Source organism: Bos javanicus, chromosome 23 (genome assembly GCF_032452875.1).
Source record: "Bos javanicus breed banteng chromosome 23, ARS-OSU_banteng_1.0, whole genome shotgun sequence".
Lineage (NCBI taxonomy): Eukaryota > Metazoa > Chordata > Mammalia > Artiodactyla > Bovidae > Bos > Bos javanicus.
The window spans coordinates 10,812,109-10,833,720 of NC_083890.1; the positions used below are offsets into that span (position 1 = coordinate 10,812,109).

The 21,612-nt window shown below is 51.7% G+C and overlaps 1 protein-coding gene across 5 annotated transcripts in view; it reads right to left on the reverse strand.

The window, feature by feature from the left end:
* The window catches only part of CPNE5 (copine 5), a 103,540-nt gene extending 95,715 nt beyond the window's left edge, over window positions 1–7,825 (reverse strand). The window contains exon 1 of one of the 5 annotated variants that reach the window (XR_009732768.1): window positions 7,379–7,825. Coding sequence is in view for 4 of the 5 variants with exons in the window: in XM_061398034.1 (XP_061254018.1) it covers window positions 7,379–7,473 (95 nt within the window). In the remaining variant the exon portion in view is untranslated. The remainder of the gene's footprint in view (window positions 1–7,378) is intronic. The other 4 variants (XM_061398034.1, XM_061398036.1, XM_061398033.1 and 1 more) reach the window with 4 other exon arrangements.
* Between the last annotated feature and the right edge of the window lie 13,787 nt (window positions 7,826–21,612).

The window sequence follows — 21,612 nt, forward strand, 5'->3', positions numbered from 1 at the left end:
GTCCCTCCTAAGCTGCGTGACCGAGGAAAAGAGCCTGAGCTCTGCCTCAGATCCATTCAAACTAGAATCTCCACACTGACACATGGTAATTCTGTGACCCTGAACAAGCTACTTAACCTCAGTTTCCTCATCAGTGCATGCAGTCATATACCTGTCCTGTGAAGCTGAGAAGCCAATAGCTTAAAATAGAAATGTAGGCAGCACTTCCTTATGCCCACTCCTGTCCCATTCATCAAATCTTAAAATTTCTCCTATTGGGAACTTCAGTCCTATGCAAGGCCAGCAGAGAGGACTGTGGGAAGACAGAGGGGATATTAGGGGACAGAGGCACTTTGAAATGTTTTGGAATCACTCTAAGTCTTTTTGTCTTGACCAGGAAACTAGCAGAAAAAGACTTTGTCAAGAGTCCAGCCAAGCTCTGCTTAGAAAATCAGTCCCCAGTCACTTAACACTGGCTGTCTACTAAATGCAGGAAAATCTGAGGACCCCAAACTCTAGGCCCCTTTTAGCCTCAGGGATCTCAGGGAACCTATGGATCACTTGGAAAACCTCCTCCTTGTGGCAGAGGCCATGGCTATCCGATCAACAAATATTCCTCACTTTCTTCCTAACAGAATCCACACTGGTTCAGGTATCTGATGCAGCTGCCCTGAAGTCAGAGAAGGTAGGCTCCTGTCCCTTGTTCCTGTTGACTGATTGTGTAACCCCAACAATGTATACACTGAAATATCACCCCTGAATGTGCTGGTATTTGGAGACGAGGTCTTAGGAAATAATTAGTGTGGTTTGAGGTCATGAGGGTGGGTCCTTCATGATGGGATTAGTGCCCTTATAGGAAGAGTTGGCTCTAGCTCTCACTTTCTCTTTCTGCCATGTGAGAACAGTGAGAAGGTGGCCATCTGAAGCCAGGAAGAGAGTCCTCACCGGAATGTGACAACCTGATCTTGGACTTTTACCCTTGAGAACTGTGAGAAACAAATTTCTCTTGTTTCAGCCACCCAGTCTATGGTGTTTTGTTATACCAGCCCAAACTGGCTAATATATTGGTCTAGGGGTGGACATGAAACCTGGCTCTGGCCACTGAGATAGAAGGGAAAGTCTGCTGAGAAATTTTTGAGAAGGATTGTGCTTTCTAGATTAAAAAAGAACTTTTTAAAGAGAGGTCTTTGGCGCTATGTCTTGCTTCTTGTCTTTGGATGCTGTTGCGATGCCTAGAACAGAGGCAATTATTCTGTAACAATGAGATCCACCTTTTGGATGATGACAAGATAGAAGGGCAGTTGGGTGCTTAGGCAAAGTGAGCAGACAAACCAGAACTGAGAAGACCTTCCTACAGATTCCCTGTGATTTAAGAAAAATAAATGTGTTTTGGGTTTGATCCACTATCAGAATTCCTGTTACTTACAGCCAAAGCATTCCTAACTGAACCTGATTCCTCTGTGCCCCAAAGCTTGTTCTACCTATTCCCCTCACCTCCTCTCCACTCTCTCTCTCCAGTGGCAGGCCATCTCTAGCAATGGTCTTAAGTCTGAGCAGAAAGAACAAGGGGCTGGGAGAGGACAGATGATAAGTTGCTACTTTATAGTCTGGATGCCGTGGAAGGCCAGTTGCCATTCTGTGACCCTCTCTGGCCTCTACTCCCTAGGGATTCCTCTGGGTTTGCCGCTTAGAATCAAAGTCATCACTGAGCAAGAAGGCCTCTTTCATCTCTGGAGATAGAGTACCTACTTCTTGGTTCCATCTACCATGGTTGGAACCCAGGCCCTACTGCAATTCTCATCATTGGACACCCTAATCCTCAATGTGAAGAAGCTCTCAACGTTTTGAAGTCTGAGGAAACTGAATTTGGATCCCTTTTTCTAAAACACATTAACTCTACTGGTTCCTGAACCTGAGCCCTGATCTTCTAATCAGCAAAAAGGGAAAATACTACTATTTAGTTCACAGGGTGGTTGTAAGGTTACAAAAGATGCAGTCATTGTGGTAGGCGGAAACTCAAGACGGTCCCCAAGATTCCCATGCCTGCTGTACAAGCCTGCACAATCCCTTCCCCTTGAGTGTGAGTGGGAATATGATTGGATACTCACTCCTGTTACTTTATATTAAGTTGCAGACTCTGGAGAGATTTATCCCACTTGCTTTGAAGAAGCAGGCCGCCATGCTGTGAGAGGCCCACGTGGCTAGGACCTGAGGGTGGCCTATAGGAGCTAAGAGCCCCAATCCGACAACCAAAAAGTACACAGGGCTTTCATCTTATAGCTGCAAGGAATTATACTCTGCCAACAACCTAAATGAGCTTGGCTTGGACCCCAAGCCTCAGATGAGATCATAGCCCCTGCTCACACCTCGATTTCAGCCTGGGGAGACCCAGAGCAGAGAAGCCAGCTGTGCTATATCTGGGCTGCTGACCCTACAGAAACGGTAAGATAATAAATGGCCATTGTTTTAAGCCCTAGGATTGTGGTGATTCGTTATACAGCAATTGAAAACTAATAAAAATCTGAGTTTGGACCAAATTGCTATTTGGGTAGGTTAAAAAACAGTTGTGTATAGGCAACTGCATGTGGTTCAGCCTAATACAGATGTTAAGTGCCTAGCATGTAGTAAGCACTCAATAAATCCCACCGTTATTATTCCCCTGGCTCCTCTAAATGGTATCTTGACATATTCAGTGGCTGGATATGTCTCTTTTCCCCAGCACTGGCTCTAACAGCTGCCACACTGCCCCCAGGCCCCCTCCTTCGCCAAAACCACCCTCGCCCTGGCTGTCAGAAGACAGTGTTCTGAGCCCATTCACACGCCTTCTGAGAGGCTGAGGGCACCGCTCTGGAGCTAGGCTGCCTCTCGAGCCCTGGGGCAGCAAAATGCCAACCTGAACAGAGAGCAGAAAACAACATCTCTGGGGCAGAGGCAACAGCTGCCACCAGCCCCACATCTGCTGCAGGGGCATGGGCAGCCGCCTGAGAGACCCCAGCAGGGCTAAGCCACAGCCCGCCACTGGGCTGTCCCCTCTTTGCCTCCCCTGCGGGTCTCAGGAATCCCACCATGTAGAACTAACTGTGCGTTGCTTCTGCCAGCAAGACCCCTGGGAAGTGCACAGGTTTCTGTTACATAAAAAATGCAAATTGCCCTTTCTAACCAACACGCTGGTCTGGATCCCTGCATCAGATGAGGCATAGAGAAATAGTGGGGGCCTTGGGAACAGGGCACTGGACAGACGAGGTTTTATGGGTTTTTTTGACAGGTAAGTTTTGATTGGGTCTGCAGGGAGACTACTAAAGTCAGGAATGGTCTGAAACAGACCATCAGAGGAGGGAGAAGCTCGTGGCTCACACTTTCTACGATGTCTGCTGGAATCCGGTTTCACAAACCATTATTCCCAAAACAACTCCTCAGAGTCTCTAAATGCACACTATATGTCAAATATATGTCAATAAAGCTGGGAGTGGGGGAAATAGAACTTCCTAGATGGATCAGATCTCCAAAACCCACGCAAACCAGCTATAAAGACAGATTTTTATTTATTTTCAGGTGTCAAATAATAGGCACATAAATTACTATTCCTGAATTAATCCATTTAATTAATCCATTTAATCCTTCTACTGTGATAAGGATTATTACATTTCCTTTACAGATGAGGAAACCATGGCCCAAGTTAAGTATTTTACCCAGGATCACAGGGATTGAACCCAGGCAGACAGACCCCACAGACTCATGGTCTTAAACGCTGAGCCAGACAACCAGAGGCTTTAAAATCTTTGACCCTGAGTTTACCAAAGGAGGAGAAGGGAGGGACGGAGGATGAAATGGTTAGATGGCATCACTGACTTAATGGACATGAGTTTGAGCAAGCTCCGAGAGATGGTGAAAGATGGGGAAGCCTGGCGTGCTGCAGTCCATGGGGTCACAAAGAGTCGGGCGCGAATGAACAACTGAACATTACCAAAATCGGTAAAAACAGTTATTTGGGAGTAGACAGTAAAGAACCTGCCTGCAATGCAGGAGAACGGGGTTCAATCCCTGGGTAGAAAAGATCCCCTGGAGAAGAGAATGGCAACCCACTCCAGTATTCTTGCCTGGAGAATTCCACGGACAGAGGGGTCTGAGGGACTACAGTCCGTGGGGTCACAAAGAGTTGGACATGACTGAGTGATTAACAAAAACACACATACAGAGACTATAGATTAGCCCAAGAAATACCAACACAAAGAACCAGGGGCTGAAACACGTCCACCCCACAGTGTCATCTGCCTTCAGCAGAGGCGTGGGTGGGCGTCCACTGTGATCCTGTGCTGGGGCTCACACTTGTCCCCGTGCCAAGCAGATTGGCTCAGCTAGCAGTGTCCTAGGACAGGCATGGTGCGGGGCCAGTTCCTCCCTCAGGCAACAGCAGAGACCTCCGAGGGCTGCAGGGGTGGCAGGGGCCTTCCTAAGAAGCAGAGAGGGGAGGGAACTAGCTCCCAGGACAGTTTCCAGTTCCTTTGAAACACTGGCCCCTCATCCTGAGATGCCTGCTCTGAAGCCCTCTGGAACTCAGTCAATCAGCACCTTTGCCTGCCCTACTATTCCAGGCCCTGCCCACTATTCCCTGTCACCTAGATGCTCAGGGCAGGGGCATCCCATAGCCTCCTCCCCCGGGGCTCAGTCAATGCTGACCATAGAATGCAACGAAGAGGCCAGGACTTCCAGTAATTGGTGGCCATGGAGTATAGAATATGCTGGAGAAAGCCATTCTGTGCAGCTCTCCCTTCTCCCCCTCCTCCTCCTTTTCCTTTCTTCTCTCTCCCTCTCAATCTGTTCTAGAAACTGGATAGTTGGACTTGGTTGAGGGAAAGAGATGGATTGACGATTTCAAGCCCACCCACATTGTGCTCCTTGTCTCCTCTCTGTTCCAGGTGACTCCTCCCTTCACCCCTTCCTACCAGAACCCCATTTTCCCCACCCTCTGGCTTCAGGGAGGGTGGGAGAGCAGGGCCTGGGTCATGCCCCCGTCCCCAGCCTGATATCCCATGAAAAGGAATAAGCACCAGGGTTGATCCCAGAACCACATCCCCCAGGAACTCAACTGCATCCCTGGGTACCACCTAGGCCAAAGGTTTGAGTCTTTGAACACCTCTACTTTCAGAGAGTAAACAGGAGGGGCCAAGTGCTACTGCCTTACAGTAATCATTGTAGCTATTTATTGAGCACCTACTGTATGTGAAGCAAGTGGAAAGCAGCATGCTGGATGCTTCATGATCCTCTACTCCTGTAAGTTAATTCCTCCAACAGGATTTACTGAGGATCTGCTACGTGCCAGCCACGCTTCCAAGCACATGAGCTACCTTGGCAAGTAAGGTTTCTCAATGAATATGGGACCTCCTAGGGCTGCAGGTGGTTTGCACTTGACAAATGGGAGAAATCGAGGCTAAAATTTTGTCCCAGGTGGTGGAGCAGATTCCATCTTAAGGTGTCTGATCCAAAGCCATGGTGCCCTGTGCCCTCTGCCTCCTCTACCTGCCCTGGAAGTAGAGGGTTTGTGAATCTGAGTCAGAGTGGGGACTCCCACTTCCAAAAACAAAAAAGAGAGAAAAAAAGAAAAAAACAGTTTACTTTAGGGGAAAAGGAATGAAGTCTATACAACCGAGATGTCTTCAGAGGTTCCGGGTTCAGTATGCGAGAGATCCCCTGGCCCAGGCTGAGTGCTCAGGACTCAGTGGACGCCTGAGGCAGTGATTTGGGTTGGGTGTCCCATGGATGAGAAGGATGGCTGGAAGTGGGGAGCATGAGGCCAGGCTTTTCAGGATGGGGGGCGGAGACATAAACTGGTAGAAATGAAGACTGGGTGAGATCTGATGGAGAAGGTGCCATTCAGAGGCTCTGGGATGAAAAGGACCCTGAGACAGCTCTGACAGGGGCATGACTGAAGGCTGGGCTGGGAAGGAGCCTCAGGCTGTATGCCCGCAGGGGAGGGAAGGGCGGGCTGGGGCAGCTGCGGATGGCTGAGGAAGTGAGACCAGAGCTAACGGGCCATCAGGAATCTCCCAGTGGAGTAATGACAAAATGCAAATGGCCTTGGGAGATGATCCTGACAAAACTGTGTGTGGGACCATGGGGCAGAAACGTGGGAGTCATCACAGGAGCCCCCAGAAGGGCCTTAACACAAGGGGACAGCAATGTTCCACCGCATCAGCTCTTGCTCCTACTCCCCTAACCCCCACTCCTGCTCCCCAATCCTTCCTCTTTCACACCCCAGCCCAGCTCCTCTGGTTCATCTACATACATCTCCCTAGGGCCACAACTTGGGAATACAGGGTTGTGGGGGGTGGGGGCGGGGGGTGCCACGAAGGTGGGTGGAACGTCAGTCCAAAGAGAGGCCTAGAAGAGGATGGGGCAGGCGATTTGGGACAAGTGCGCACCCGGGACCCCAGAGATGCTGTTGGTCACTCTGGGCAGGGGAATGGCATCTCCTGCAGAGGTGGGGTCTGCACTGACCACAGTGTTCCTCACAGTCCCCACAAGGCAGTGACCCTAGGCCAGCCTCAGGGTGACTGCACTAGGGGAGATATCCCCCCCTAGCCCACCTGTGCCCCTCACTGCTTGGGGCAGCCTTCCTCTCTGATGGAAGAACCTGCGGGAGACCCAGCTCCGATGCCCTCCCCCCAGTGACTCCCAAAGCCTGTGTAACCTGGCTGAGGATTTAGGGGTGAGAGTCCACAAAAACTCCTCTCCCTCCCCTGCTGGACTCTAAACTTCCACACTCACTGTCCTAGTCCTTTGGCTTAAGATTTTATACCCCAGTTATTGTTTTTTTTAATGGTGTCACTTCGAGTTGTTATCAGTCATCCACAGCTCAGCATGAGTGAGCCAATCTGATCCTTTCCCGAGTCGGTTTTGCTGTTGGAGGTGAAGAAAGGCTTTAGGATCCTGGGGTCTGCAAGGTGGGGGGAGGGAGAGAGAGAGGGTGGGGGAGTTGGGGTGAAGGAGCGGGGAGAAGACAGGGAAGGAGGGCGCAGAAGGCAGAGGCTGGGCACGCCTGGGAAGGATGAGGCAAATCCCTCTCTTCTCCATTTGGGGAGGGGACGATCAGAAACAGACGGCGTGAAGACCCTGCTGTGTTCGTTCACTACCTCCCTCTCCCACCTCGGGCTCCCGGATCCCTACCCCCCGCGTCTTCTTATCTCCTCGCAACATCAGCCCGGTGTGCAAACTTTCCCGGATAAGACCCTGAGCTTGGCTTCCCATTCCGCCTTGGCCACCCGTGGCTGGGCATGGGCTCTTGCCCGACAGGCAGAGGGGCGTCCTGGAGACGAGCACGCTCTGGAAGGGGGCGCACGGAGGTAGACGGGGCTCCGGCTCCAGGGGCGGGGCGGGGGGACCCGGACAGCGGGCGGCTCACCTGCAGGACACGGTGATCTCCACCTTGGTGGCCGGGATGCTGCCCGCCAAGGAGTCGAACTCGCTCAGCGACGCCATGTCCTCGGGCTGTTCCATAGCCCACCGTGCCCCCACCCCAAATTAGTCAATCCCTGCGCGATTCACGCCTCCTCCGGAGCAACGGAAACCCTGGGCTCTCCCCCCAACTCCCGAGCCGGGGCTGGGCGGCAAAGGGAGGAGAGAGGAGAGCGAAGAGGGGGCGTGGGAAGTGAGAGAGGGAAGGGGGCGGAGGGAGCGGGGGCCGAGGAGAGAGGAGGGGGTGCGGGTGACGCCAAGAGGAGGCTGGGGACCCAGTGTTGAGGGGCAAAGCGCTCAGGGAGCTGGGGCGCAGCGGGGAGAGGCGGAGGGGCCCGAAGCGAGGGCGCCGGGAGGGACGCGCGGAGTGGTGGAGAGAGCACCGGGAAAGGGGCGGGGAGCTCGGGGTGGGGGCAGAAGGGGTGCAGGAGAGGCAGAGGGGGTGTGGGGGGTCGAGTGGAGCTAGGGCTGCGGGGGCGGCGGGACTCAGGCAGCGCGGAGCGAACCCGGAGCGCCGGAGCTGCGGCGCCACTCGCTGGGTCTCCGCGCGGGCGGCGGCGAGGCTGGGGACGCGGCTCCAAGCGCCACCTTCTCGGCTCGGGCTCTGGCTCCGGGGCGCCCGGGCTGCGGGAAAATCAAATCTGCCCGAAGCCGCCGCCTCCCGCCACCCGGGGCGGGCCGCTTGCTGGGTCCTTGAGCGCCGGAGGGGGCGCCCGCAGGGGCCGGGGCGGGGCCGCGGGCGGGGTCTGCGCGCGAGTGTGTGTGCGAGCGTGTGAATCTGTGTGTGTGTGTGTGTGCGCGTGTGGCGGGCGTGGGGACGCGGTTCCAGATGCTGGGAAGCTAGGGGGTGACGGCTAGAGATGGTCTCGGCCGTGCGCGTCTTCGTCTGCGCCCGCGCTCCACTCCCCACCTCCCGGAGGGTCTCGGTACCCCGGGAGCCAGAGGGGTGTCTGAACCTAGGAGCATCTGTTTGGGAAGGGTCTCTGCGGAGCGGGGGTGGGGAGGGATCTGTGCACAGAGACAGCATCTCCCCCAGAGGTTTGAGGGGGGTCTCTGCTGAGGGTGCGCCCCAACGCGGGGGAGGGGGCGGGTCTCAGTCCAGAAACAGATTTTACATTTCCTGGGGAAGCGTGTGGGGCCGACCCCAGTGCCTGGAGGGGCCGCCTCAGTGAGGGTCCTTAGGCCTAGGCAGCGTGGGTACATGGGCGCTCCCCTATCCGCCTCTGCCCCCGCCGGGCCTGGCCACGCGGAGTCGGCCACTTAAGCCACGCGACAGAGCCCTCCCCATCCCCGGCCCGTCGTGACCACACGGCTTAGCCAGCCCCCGGGTCTAGAAGCTTCCTCCAACCAGGCAGAGGGCGGCCCGAGCTCTCCAGGCTTCTCTGCAACCTGCACCAAGTAGGCGCCTGCTGTGTGCCGGGCTCTAATCGCAGTCAGGGGAGCGAGGAGAGAGTCGAGGCCCCTCTCTGGCGGCCCCCCTTCCAGCCTGGCCCGTTGCTGCTCCACTCTGCCGGGGTCTAGCCCTCCTGGATGAGCCCCTGGGTTTGCAGCTCTGTGGCGTCTCTCCAGGGCTTCTCAGAGACTCTTCCCTAGGAAATCTCCCGCGGCCCCTCCTCAGCCTGAATCTCAGCTTTACTAAGCTAGAACCTCCTCTTCACCATCGCCCCGGCATTTAGAGCGGACGAACCTCTCTGCCGGGGAAGGGTCCTGGGGGGATCAGAGCCTGAGACCGGCTCTGGGAAAGCCGCGCCCTCCGGGCCTGGCTTTGGCAGCTGGGCCTTAACCGGCGCTCGAGATTCTGTTTGAAGTCAATTCCCAGAACATCGGATACAGCCAGAGTCAAAGATAAATATAAGAACACGTTCGTCAGCCTGGGTTAAGTGTTTTCCGTTTACCCATGGCTTAGGATCCGCTGGACTAGGCTCTGCGACCTGGGCCCCGACAGCAAGAACAAAGAGGGGATGCCCTGGGTGGTGGGGCGCTGCGGGGTTGAAAGGTTCCTTTCTTTGGTTTGGGCTTAAGACCCTGTCTCCACCAAGAATAAGTTGGGCCTCCTTTCCCAAGGGATGCAAAACTGGGCTTGGAATCTCTGTGTCCCCGACTCCCCGCTTTCCCCCACGGAGCTGTCCTAGACATGCTCCAAACATACTTGTGAATATGTTATCCACTGGTTCCACCAGTGTTTACAGAATACCCACTCTGTGTCTGACCAGGTGCTAGGTTCCCTTGGAAAGCTTCCTTGGTCACAATGATAACCACCGTTTTGTTTTCAAAGAACCTACCCTGGGCCAGACACTGTGATTAATTTTTTAAAATACTATTTGTGTACTATAAAATTCACCATTTTAAAGTATACAATTCAGTGGTTTTAATATATTTACAAGGACTGTGCATGATTATAAATTCTCAAGTATAGGTGTGAGGTATTATTATTTCAGGGGAGCTAAGTAACTTTCCCACAGTCACCCAGCTGGGAACTGGCAGAGCGAGAATTTGAACCCAGGCGGTTGAGACCAAAGCCTGACTCTGAACAGAAGTCTTGATTGCCTCTTAGGATGGAGCCAGGTGCTGAAGGGTCATAAAAGCCATCCATAGGAATTCCCTGGTGGTTTAGCGGCTAAGATTCCATGCTTCCAATGTAGGGCATCCAGGGTTCAATTCTTGGTCAGGGAGCTAGATCTCATATGCGACAACTAAAGAGTTTGCATGCTGCAATTAAGACCCAGTGCAGCCAAATGAATAAATAAATATTTTAAAAAGACAGACATCCATGAAATTAGGTCCAGTTGAGGAGGACAACAGTGGGAGTCATTGCAGCTTGTTGAGCAGGTGAATAGTGAGACTGAAGTTCTATCACGTAACCTTGTAATTTTACAGCATTGGGCATAGCAGCCCCTATGTCTCTTTCTAGAAAGATTCTGGAATTTGTCTGTTTCTCTCTCTTCCCTCTTTTTCTTTTTTTTCTGTTTTATTCACTGATTTATTTCTTTTTAAAATACTTTTTAAAAATTGGAGTATAATTGCTTTACAATGTTGTGTTAGTTTCTGCTGCGCGTGTGTGCACGCTTAGTCATGTCCGACTCTTTGCGACCCTATAGAATGTGGCCCACCAGGCTTCGCTGTCCATGGGATTCTCCAGGCAGGAATACTGGAGTGGGTTGTCATGTCCTCCTCCAGGGGATCTTCCTGACCCAGGGGTTGAACCCGTGTCTCCTGCATCTTATGCATCGTAGGCAGATTCTTTACCACTGAGCCACCCAGGAAGCCCTGTACATCGAAATGAATAATTTTTATGTGTACATATATCCACTCCTTGGGCCTCCCTCCCACCCCACCACCCTTATCTCATCCCTCTAAGTCATCACAGAGCGCTGAGCCGAGCTCTCTGTTCTAGCTGTCTTCCCACTAGCTATCTCTTTTGCCAGGCCAATCTCCCAGTTCTTCCCACCCTCCCTTCCCCCACTGTGTCCACATGAATATTCTCAGTCTATGTCTCTATTCCTGCCTTGCAAATACTTTCATCTGTACCATTTTTCTAGATTCCACATATATGCATTCATATATGGTGTTTATTTTTATTTTGCTCTCTCTTAGTTATTGCATTTCCATCGTGGCTCTTTGGGGAAAAAAATTATATTGGGCAACTTCTTTGTGCCGGGTGCTATCTCAGGCTCAGAGGATTAAAAAGGTGATGAAAAGGACATAGTATCCGTCCCCAAAGAATTCCCAGGCCAGTGGGGATCCCAAGACATGCAGAAAATAAATGATGGCGCAGCAAGAGCAGTGCTGATGAGGCAGGCATAAAGGGCCAGGGCCACAGAGAGGAGTGACCAATAGTTCTTCCCCAGGAGTGGGTGCAAGGGAGGCTCAGAAGAAACTGCAAAAAGGAGCTGATACTGAGATGGACGTTGAAGATGATGTCTGTTTGCTTCCTTAGAAGCAGACCCTGCGAGAAGGCTTTAAATGTGAGTAGTTTATTTGGGAGACGAAGGAAATGCCATGTGGGGAGTGTGGAGGTGAGGCGGGGCAGGCAGCCAATAGGGGTGGTTTATCCAGCCGGTTATCCCTGCGGGCAACTAGGCTCATTCCCACCAGGGCGCTCTGGGAGACCATGCAGCACACACCTCACACTCAGCCCACCAGAGGGGTGAGGGAGCAGGGTGGGTTGTGGACACAACAGCTTTCATCAGTCACAGGCTCAGTGGCTGAGTGCCGCCTCTGGAGAGTGCTCATTTCCTGGCACACGTCTAACCTGACGTGTGGCAATGAGAGTGGCAATGCTGGTTCCAGAAGCCAGAGAGAGCTGCAGGCAGAGGAGTACAGGTGCCAACAGCGGGAGGTGGGCTGGGGCACTGAAACGGTAAAGGTGAGGGTACAGACAGGACAGCAGCTGCTACAGAAGATGGACTTCTGCCTGGAGGACAAGGCTGAGCAGGTGCTTCTGGCAGGCGACCAGCAAGATTAAGGGCCAGAAAGCTGTGTTTGGAGACCCTGGAGTGCAGGATGAAGGTGGCAGAGATAGAATGGGAGGCCAGGAGGTGAGGGGCCATGATGCAAAGCCATGGACCTTGGCCTCCTCTGGCCACTGAGGCTTTTCAGGAGGGGACACTGGAGGAGGGCGAGTCTAAAAGACACCCCTGAGCTCCATGGTTAACCAGTGACCCCAGAATACAAAACTCGCTGATCAGGCCTGGGGCAAAATGCTCACAGTCCTTGCACAAATGAATTGCTGATGGTTCAAGAGCAGCCTCTGGGCATTGCCACTGGAGAGGTCATTTCTCCTTTAAGGGCTATGATAGTGGTGGCAAGTAACTGAGGTCACCTGTGAAGTTCAGGGAAGCCAGCCGGCAGGCCAGAAGGTGTTGCAGTCTTGCTGTCTGGGCCCGGCAGCCAGATTAGAGCCAACCACCACCCTGCCCACCCCACCATGTAACCAACCCTTGTCCCTCTGATTACAGACTGTGAGCACGGAATGGGCCATGCCCAGAAGATGTGGAATAATCAGCATCAGCGTTTTGCCTTTGCCATCCAAGACTGCAAACGCTCTATCATCTGACCTAATCCGCGGTGTTAATGACGGCAGAGCAATTTCGAGAGGCAACCCGCAGCATTGATAAGGAGAGGAAAAGCACCACGGGGCTTAGGAGGCAGAGCTCACAGATGAGGCAGCTGCTGCCCGTCTCCTACCCCACCCCCCACCCCCTGTTGTGTAAACGCTGCCCTCAGATCTGCCCTGTACAAGGCTGGGGATGATAAGACAAAAAGAACACAAAGGAGCAGAAGGACTGTGCATGGGACAGGGAGTGGAGGCCGTCCATACTGCATCTTAGAACAAACTGGAAAAAGGCCTTTGGGTAAATGCTGTCCTGAGCCAGCCAGGGCACACGGCTCGTGGACCAGAGTGTGGACTGGATTTGAGCCTCTGTGTACTCCCTTGGCTGGGTGCCCTTGGGAAGTGAAGACCCTGCACCACAGTGCATGAGAGTCCTGGGGAGACAGGGAAAGACAGAGGGCATGGCAGGAACCTGAAACCATCATGGCAGTAGAGAGGTGAGGGAGATGCAGTGTCTGATTCCATCCATTACTAGAAATGCTAGCAGGGGCATGGTTGGAGATCATCTTGATTAAACCCCTTCTTTCACTAAAACGTTTAGAGAAGGGGAGTAAAGAACTTAAGGTCACCCGCCTCTTCCCTCAATAAGACACTCCAGTAGTAACAGTGAGGTCAGATGCCCAAGTGCAAGGTGGACCTGCCTGAGAAGGTCTGGGAGCAGCCCTGTTCGGTAGGGCTGAAGGCAGGGGCACAAGCTGGCCACGGAGCTCTCCACACCTCCAGCCCCCATTCCTCCTGGAGCTGCCCCACCATCCCAACCAGAGCCCCACCCCACCCTTCCTTTCTGCCTCTCCCCACACAGGAGCACCACTAGCTCAGTCATCCGGGCAAAGGGAAGCCCCAGGGCGCTCCTGCTGCTGGTTCAGCGGCCTTTCCTAGCCGCTCGGATCCCAGCTGTGCCCCTGCCCCCGCCCCCACCCCAGGGCTGCCGCCTCTGCCCCCACCCCCACCCCAGGGCTGCTGCCCCTGCCCCCACCCCCACCCCAGGGCTGCCTCCCACGTCTCTTGTACTCCTCCTTCCAGCCCCTCCTGCCTTTCTAAGTGAGGGGAGGCCTCCCTGTCTAGCTACTAGAATCTTCACAGCAACCAGGGGATCCACTTGACACCAGAGTCAGGCTGTGTCACTTCTCTGTTTGAGACCTTGCCTTGGGTTCCATCTCCCTCTGTGCCAAGAGGACTTGATGGGCCGTGGGCTGTGGACCAAAAGGCCTGTGACCTCTCTTGACTTCAGCTCATCTTTCCTCTCTGACTTCAGCCCATCACAACCTTCACTCCAGCCATACTGGCCTCCTTATTGACCCGCAGGCTCCTGTCTCAGGGCCTTTATAGTGCTGTTCCCTCAGCCTAGAATACTTTAAAAAGAAAAAAAAAATTATGTTTGACTGCCCCAGGTCTCAGTTGCAGCATGTGGGATCTAGTACCCTGACCAGGGATTGAACCTAGGCCCCCTGCATTGGGAGCATGGAGTCTTAGTCACTGGATCACCAGGGAAGTCCCAGCTTAGAATACTTGGCCCTGGGGCCCTCAGGTCTCTGCCTCGTCTGCAGGAGGATTTCCTGGCCATTATACCTAACACAGTGCCTTGTTACTCTTTGCCCCTGACCCTCCTTTATTATTCCTCAGAGTGATATCCTTCTCTGTTTTCCCCACTAAAATACAAGTTTTATACAAGCAAGAACCTTGCCTTGTTTGTGGTTACACTCCCAGCTCCTAAATAGTGCCTAGCACATAATAGGTGCTCAGTTGATCATACTGACGTCAGCTGGACTTGGCCTGCAGCGGCTTGAAGTAGGGTTTTGGTTCCCAGCCAGAGATGGGGGTTGGGTAGCAGCAGTGAGGGGCTGTATCCTAGCTGCTTGACCAGTGGCCAGTGACAAGGCCTTGGCCCATCAGCTGTGCAGAAAGGAATTTCCACACAGAGACAGAGAGTAGTGAAAAAAGTAAAGCGTTTATTAGGAGGAAAAGAGTCTATGGGCAAGCTCAGTGTTGTGATCTCGTGGTAGTTTGAATCACTTCCATGGGGTGTTTCTTCCAGGTTTCCTTTGGCTGATCATTTTGATTTGCCTGGTTCTGAGTCCATATTTGGTAAATCTCAGGAACTTCCCATGTGTGTGTGATCATCTCTTAGTCAAGATGGATTCCAGTGACGAGGCCTATGGGTAGTTGACATCACTCCTTTTGACCTCCAACGAGCTTTATAGTCAGGAAGTTCTTGATTTCGAGAATGAGAAATACGTGGTCTCTTATCCTTTACCTGGGCAGGACCTAGCCTCCTCTCTCGCTCCTGCTGTTGTGGAGTTTCTGTCCACAGGGAACGAAACCCAGCTGCTCACCCTGGGGCCCATCTATCTGCTCCTCAATATGACTATATGAAAAGTTCAGAAGTTCATCTCTCCCCTCTGAAACACTGACTCATTCAATGAGGACCCTTGGCTTCTACTGAGCAGTCCCAAACAGGGTCACCCCCATATACATCTCACACCGAGCCTTCATCCATCCAGCATTTATGGAGCATCTATTATGAATTCAGTTGTTGCATTGACAACTTTCAGACTGAGACTCTCTGGGCTCCATGGCCACGAGCACAGAGAAGGAAATGGATCTTATCCCTTTACTTTGTTTACCGAGAACCTACCATGTAATAAGCACAGCAACACGGATTTAACACCCATCACACACGGAATCCTCACAGTAACTCTACGATGCTGTTGTCCCATTTGATAAACTCTGTGCCACGAGCCGGGCTAGTTCACTACCAGGGAGAGAGAGATGAGGGAGACCCAGTCTCCGCAGAAGCTCTGTCCAGTAGAGTTGGAGCACTTGTTTTGAGTGACCTTCGAGGAATCTATAGAATATGGGTCTTAACTTGCCCAAGTTCACACAGACAAGTGGCAGAGGACAGGATGCAAACCCAGCCCCTGTCTTTGCCTGACGCCAGGCCAACTCCTTCAGCCTTTACTCAGGGCTTGTCAAGGAGTCTCGGTGTCTGTGACGTAGCCCCTCATGTGGCTGCGGGGCCTAGTCTGGCGTGATGTGATCTGTGCTCAGAGCCTTGTCCCTTTTACTTTTCACCACAGCACAGACATCACAGCACGTCACTCTCTGCCCTCCTCGATCCTCCCCTCCAACATTTAACCCAGTATTTAGCTATTTATTGTGGTATTGGAAACCTCAGTGCTACAAAGGACTTGAAAGATAATGCAACTCACTTTGATTTTACAGATTTGGAGTCTGAGTCCTAGAGAGGGAAAGAAATTGGCCGAGGTTATTTTGCCAACAAGTAGCAACTGGAGGTAAAAACTAACAGTTGTTCAGATTAGAATGAACTCCTAGATCTTTTCTTCCCTTAGCTCAGCTCCTTCAAGAAAGGATGGGTCCCCTTGACTTTATAAATGCAATTGTGCCATCTCCGAGCCTTTGGTGATAGGGGCCAAGGTGAACCTCCATCTCCACCATCAGCTTTTTACACCCAACCAGAACCGGCCACATGGTTGGCCCTGGCCCTTCTTCCTGCCATTTTCTCTCCACCAGGCCCATATTCTACCCATCTGTCAGGTACCATCACTTCCAGGAAGCCAGCCTGGATTCACCCAAGGTCACCAAGTTTCTCCTTCCATTGAACCTCCAAAACATTTCTCTTAGGTAGATTTTTCTCTCTTCTCCACTTAACAGGGAGTGTACCCTGAAGGCCCTTGGATCTTGGTCCTCCGTAGCCTGGCCTTTCCCAGCCTCGGCCTCCCTCTCTTCTTTTTTGCTGGATTTAATTACACTTGAACATATTACTTCTCAGTCAGCCAGTCTGCTCTTGGGCCTCCTGAACACTCTCTTCATTTGATCTCAGCCATTTCCTCTTATTTGCGCATCTTGGGAAATGGAGAATGAATCCTCACATTTGAATCTTCAGAAGCTTAAAAGCAGCCTATGTCACTTTCTGAAGTCCCAGCCTCCCACCAACACACTTGATGTTCTCCTGATCGGCCCGGGGGGTGGGATAAAATAGCTGGATTGAAAGCCTTGATTGAGTCTATTCCCCAAACCCCCTCCCATTTGTCCCCCTGGCCTGGTTGCTTGAGGGTCTGCATAGGCCTCAGGCGGATGGGTAGGGAGGGGGGCCGTCATTCCACCCACACCCTCGGATTTTTCCTTACCCTGCAGTTCGTTTAGCACATCCCCTGGCTGGACCTGCACTGGGGCAGTCTGAAAAGCCACCAAGGGTGAAACTTTTCTTTTTTTTTTTAAGCTATAAATTCATTTTCATGCCAAACTGCTTGTATCTGCCCGCCTGGCTGTGGAAGAAAACGGAAACGTGCACGAAATGCCACGAGCTTGGCTTTGTGTGGAAGCTGAAGTCCTCGCGGCCCTGCCCCAGGGGTGCGCCTGCTGGCATCTCCAGCTGCCTGCTGCGATTTCCCCGAGTTCTATTAACTCTGGGCCCTGCTTGTCAGACACACTTCGCATCTTGCCTCCTCCTCCTCCACCCCTGGCTAAGAAAATTTGCCCTGATTACAGGAAGCGTGTGTCCCCTGTTCTCCGATAAGCCTATCAGGAGCCGGGCTGAGGCTCCGGCATCAGGCTTTGGAAGCGGCTGCTGACGGCCTCTCAGGGCTCGCCTGGCCGCCTGCCTGGGGGCAAGGGGGCAGCACAGGGTTGTCTCCACTCCAACCACTCACGTTGTGACCTTGAACCCCTCATTGTATCTCTGCTCCTCGGGTTCTCCCAGCTTAAAAAAATGGGGATCATAATACCCATTCCGCCTATCCCCTCCAAACTGGTATGAGATTCCAATTAGATGAGGATGTGCTAAAAAGGAATACCATCATAAAACTGCCCGAGTTTAGACCACAGCATGGTGAGAAACCAAGTTTGGCCCTCTCATTCTACAGATGGAAGAAGCCTCCCAAGGTCACGCAACAACCTGGCTTGAAATGACCAGCCTCCATGTTGCCTGAGCTGGAGGGAGGAGGGGGGCACAGGATGTTAAGGAAAGTATTCCTGGGGGGGGTTTCGGGTATGACCAAGGGAGAGAGCAGACCCAAAGCCCAAAGCTCAGCCCTGCCAAGACCCAGTCAATCAACACAGAGCCTTCATCTACAAAATGGATTGGTCTCTGAAGCGGACATCATGATGTCTTGTTCACAGGCCTTTGGAGAGGATTAAATGGAGTAATCCATGCAAAGCGCGTGGCATGTTCCCTAAACACGAGTTCCTTACCGTCTTCTAGCTTACACAGCTACACGTGCTTTTGAAAAGAGGAGGCACAAGGGGAACGTTTTCTCTTAAGAGCTGAATATTGCCAAAAGGACAACTGTGAGTCTTGGATTTCCTTTTCTTCGGGGGCTTTTCTTATACAGTGACTGTGAAATGGCCATTTTCCCCATCAGCGTAATGCGGAAGAAATATTGCTTCTCCCTCTTTCCCCACTGCCTCTGCTGTATGAGAGCTCCCTCGCAGGTACTCAGGCCAGCCAGCTTTTAATGGAGCTGTGGCCAGATCCTCGCAGAGGGGAAAGTGCTTTCTGAGATTAGCTGAGTGGTGAGGCTAATACAGTTATGATCTAATAAACACACTGATTAGGGTCATTTGTGCTCCATCCCTCCCTCCCTCACCTCCTCCTGCTGAACCTCGGCAGGACTGTGGCAGGCTCTGCTCGGAAGGGCCTTCAAGAAGATGGCTAAGGCTGGGGTTTCCTGGCCAACTTGACCGGAGGATGCTCTAAGATAGAGCAGCTGGACAGGACAGCCTGCAAGGCAGGCGATTCGGGTCCTCACCCGTGCCCTGCACCTAGATCGTTCTCTTTTTCTGCACCTCATCTTCCTCCTCTGAATGTCAAAGGTAGAGATGAAAGGGCTGAACTTTGCATCGGAAGTTCTCAAGTTCGAGAGACCTTGCCTTTCACTAGCCATGCCACCCTGGGTCCATTATTCCATACACCCTTTCACTCTGTCCAAGGCTTTCTACTTGTCTTTGGGTCTCAGTTGGCTCATCTGCAAATGGGCATACTAAATGCCAACCTCAGAGGCTGGTTTTGGGGATTAAGAGAAAAATACACATAAGCAGCTTCCACAGACCATGGATCAGAGCAAGGGCGACAGCATCTTTTCTTTAAGGATCCTTCTGGTTGACTCTATGGAAGTATTTGCTATTGCTGGGCCTAAAAGACGGCTCCAAAGCTACTTGCTGAGGGATATAAAGTGGCTAAGAAGGACCTGGCTCTTTACCATGGGGCGTATCACAGAACCAGGCCCTGGGCACCGGGGCTTATTCCCCGTTCCTATGCACGGCGGACTTCTCCACCTAGTCCCGTAGACAGGAGAAAGAGCCTTCCCAGGCCTGTTAGTGCCAGGCTTACATCTCAATTCTGGCCCCACGCAGTCCGAGCAGTCGCTGGTTTTCCACATCAAAGGGGTGGCTGGCCTGGCTTGGAATCAATCCTGAAAGGCATTGGTAGGCTTCTGCCTTCTAAAGAGACTGTAAGGCTAAATTGTATTCACACTGGCCTCTAGTGGCAAATTTCCAAAATAGCATGCTAAATGGAAAGTTGGCAGTGGAAGGAATCTTCTCAGAATGACCTAGATTTAGAAACTTAGGGTTAATAGGGGCCTCATTCTGATTTTCGCCTGATGAATGAGAAAACAGAATTTCAGAGGTAAAGTGACTTGTCCAATGGTCACACAAAAGCCCTTACAGCTCACTGTCCATAAACTGGTTCTCTGTGGTTTTAGGGATGCAGTTAGGGATCATGAATTACCTACTTGAACAAATAAGGACCCATTTTTTCAAAATCAGACCAAGCCAGCCTTAGAACGAGACCCTGTTTTCTTCCCCTATACATTTTGCTTCTTTTTTTCCCTCCCCTATCTGTTAAAAAAACTAAAAATGTTACTGGACAATCTCCTGTCCTGGTATCGACATGAATAGTAATCTACCCTACAGGCAACAGGGCTCTGAGACCCTGAAGGGCTTTGTAGGCAGTAAACTCTGCCACTTACACAAATGCGCTTCTCAGTGTTTCCTCCTCCACACGTTGCAAGAATGTAGTGCCAGAAGGGGCCACAGTGACAGCTCGGATTGGCTCGAGGATCTGGGGGTAGGAATCGTTTCCCGTGTGCAGGGAAAGCTATTTTGACATATTCTGGAGACGCAATCCAAAAATAAATCAAGCTGAGGACTTCCACAGGGCTTAGTGGAAAGGCTTTGCTGCCGTACAAGCTAAAGCTTGGGTTGGTAAAGCTATTTCTGCAAATGGATCTCAACCTTTTCCTGACAGAGAACAATTTTTAATTTGATTTATTCAGTAATAACCTCTCAAAGAATTGCATAAGGTGCTGAGGGGGCTCCCAGAGAGGAATAAGACAAGGGTTTTTGCTCTTGGAGTTTAGCCTGGTGGGAGGGAGCGATGTGCAACCTCAGGCCGCTGAAATGTTGGGGTGAAGAGGCAGGAGAGGTGTGCGGTGGCTTCGAGGACCACTGGTGTGAAGGACAGCTGTTTCCCAAAGGCCCATCCCTGTTCTGAGTATTTGCTCCAGCTCATTTAATCTTCACAACAGCCTTAAGAGGTAAGGACCACTAAACCAAGGCACAGAGAGATTAAGGAACACGTTCATCATACTTCTGCTGAGTGGTGACGCTGGGCTCTGAGGCCTGGCAGTCTGGTTTCAGAGCCCTTTACCCTCAGTGTCATGACCGATGACGACATATCCCTGCCTTTCTGTGATGTCTACTAAATCATACCATCTTAGTCATTCTGGTGCCCACAGGATCTCAGGGTCACACGTGGTCTGATGTCCATGGTACACTAAATGGGAATGGAAGGTGGAAGGGCACTGGTTCTTAAAGCTGCACCTTAGCTGCCAAAGCCAAGAGCCGGTAAAGCTCACCCTGTGCTTTGAATCCCTTCAATCTTCTTAATCTTCTGAGAACACTACTGGTCTAGGAGGCAGAAGAAAAGGTTAACGTCCTGACTGCCCATGCCCTTAAGAACCGCCCCCTTGCCCCAATATCATGATGGGCAAACGTGAGAGTCAGCCTCTCACTACTCAAAGTGTGGTCTCTGGACCAGCAATCACCATCACCTGGAAACTGGTCAGAGACGCAGAAATCTCTGGCCAGATGCTGAATCTGGATCCGCTTTCTAAGGGCAGGCTCCCGTGATTCTTCTGTGTGGCAAAGTGTGAGAAGCTTGGGCTAGACCCCGTGGGGACTATGCACTTTTCAGTCTGGGTACATGACCTATTTCATTAATCTCCATCTAAGTTACAAACTCATTCTGCGTTCTCCACATAACCTACCCTCATCTTGATCTATTTGAGCTGTGACTGAAATGAGCTGTGTCCCAGCACATCCCACTTCCATGAGACTTGTCCTAACTGTACTTCTCCAGAGAGGATGTGAACATTCATATGACAAAAGGGTCAACCAGGATTCCTTTTACACAAGCTCCCTTTACATAGAATCAGGAATTTCTACATCTCTGGCTACTTGGCAGAATTACTAGAAACTGTGACTCAGTTCAAGTTTTACTCTTTGAGGTCACATCCTTTCTGAAAACTGGCATGTGCTTGCATGTATGATCACCATGGCATACGTGTGGTATACTCATCCAGAAACAAGGAACTGTGCCTGTGTGGCTCTCTTCCCAACGTAATCACAACCTTGTTTACTTCTCAAAGTAGCCAAAACACATTTCCACCACTCCCATGACCTGGGTGAAAACAGGGATTTTCAGGATTATAATTCTGGAAGGTGAGTGGTAGAGTGTCTTATTCCTTGCTCCCAGAGGAGGATCCAATTATGTCCACCCAGTCCAAGCTGAAAGAAATGTATTTCTACTTTCCTACAATAGAATTCTGTACCCTAAAACCATCTCTGGGAGGTTACAGAGTCATTTACATAGTTTGTTATTGGGTTTTGCTTTCTTGTCATTGAGAGAAAAGAGAAAGATGTGCATGGGGAAAGCCTGAGGAACAGAACCTTGTTTGGCCATTCCATAAAGTAAATCACCATTTCCAAAATCAGAGAGGGATGAGGAGGAACATTTAAGCTATAATCCTCTTTCAGTCAAGGAGCTA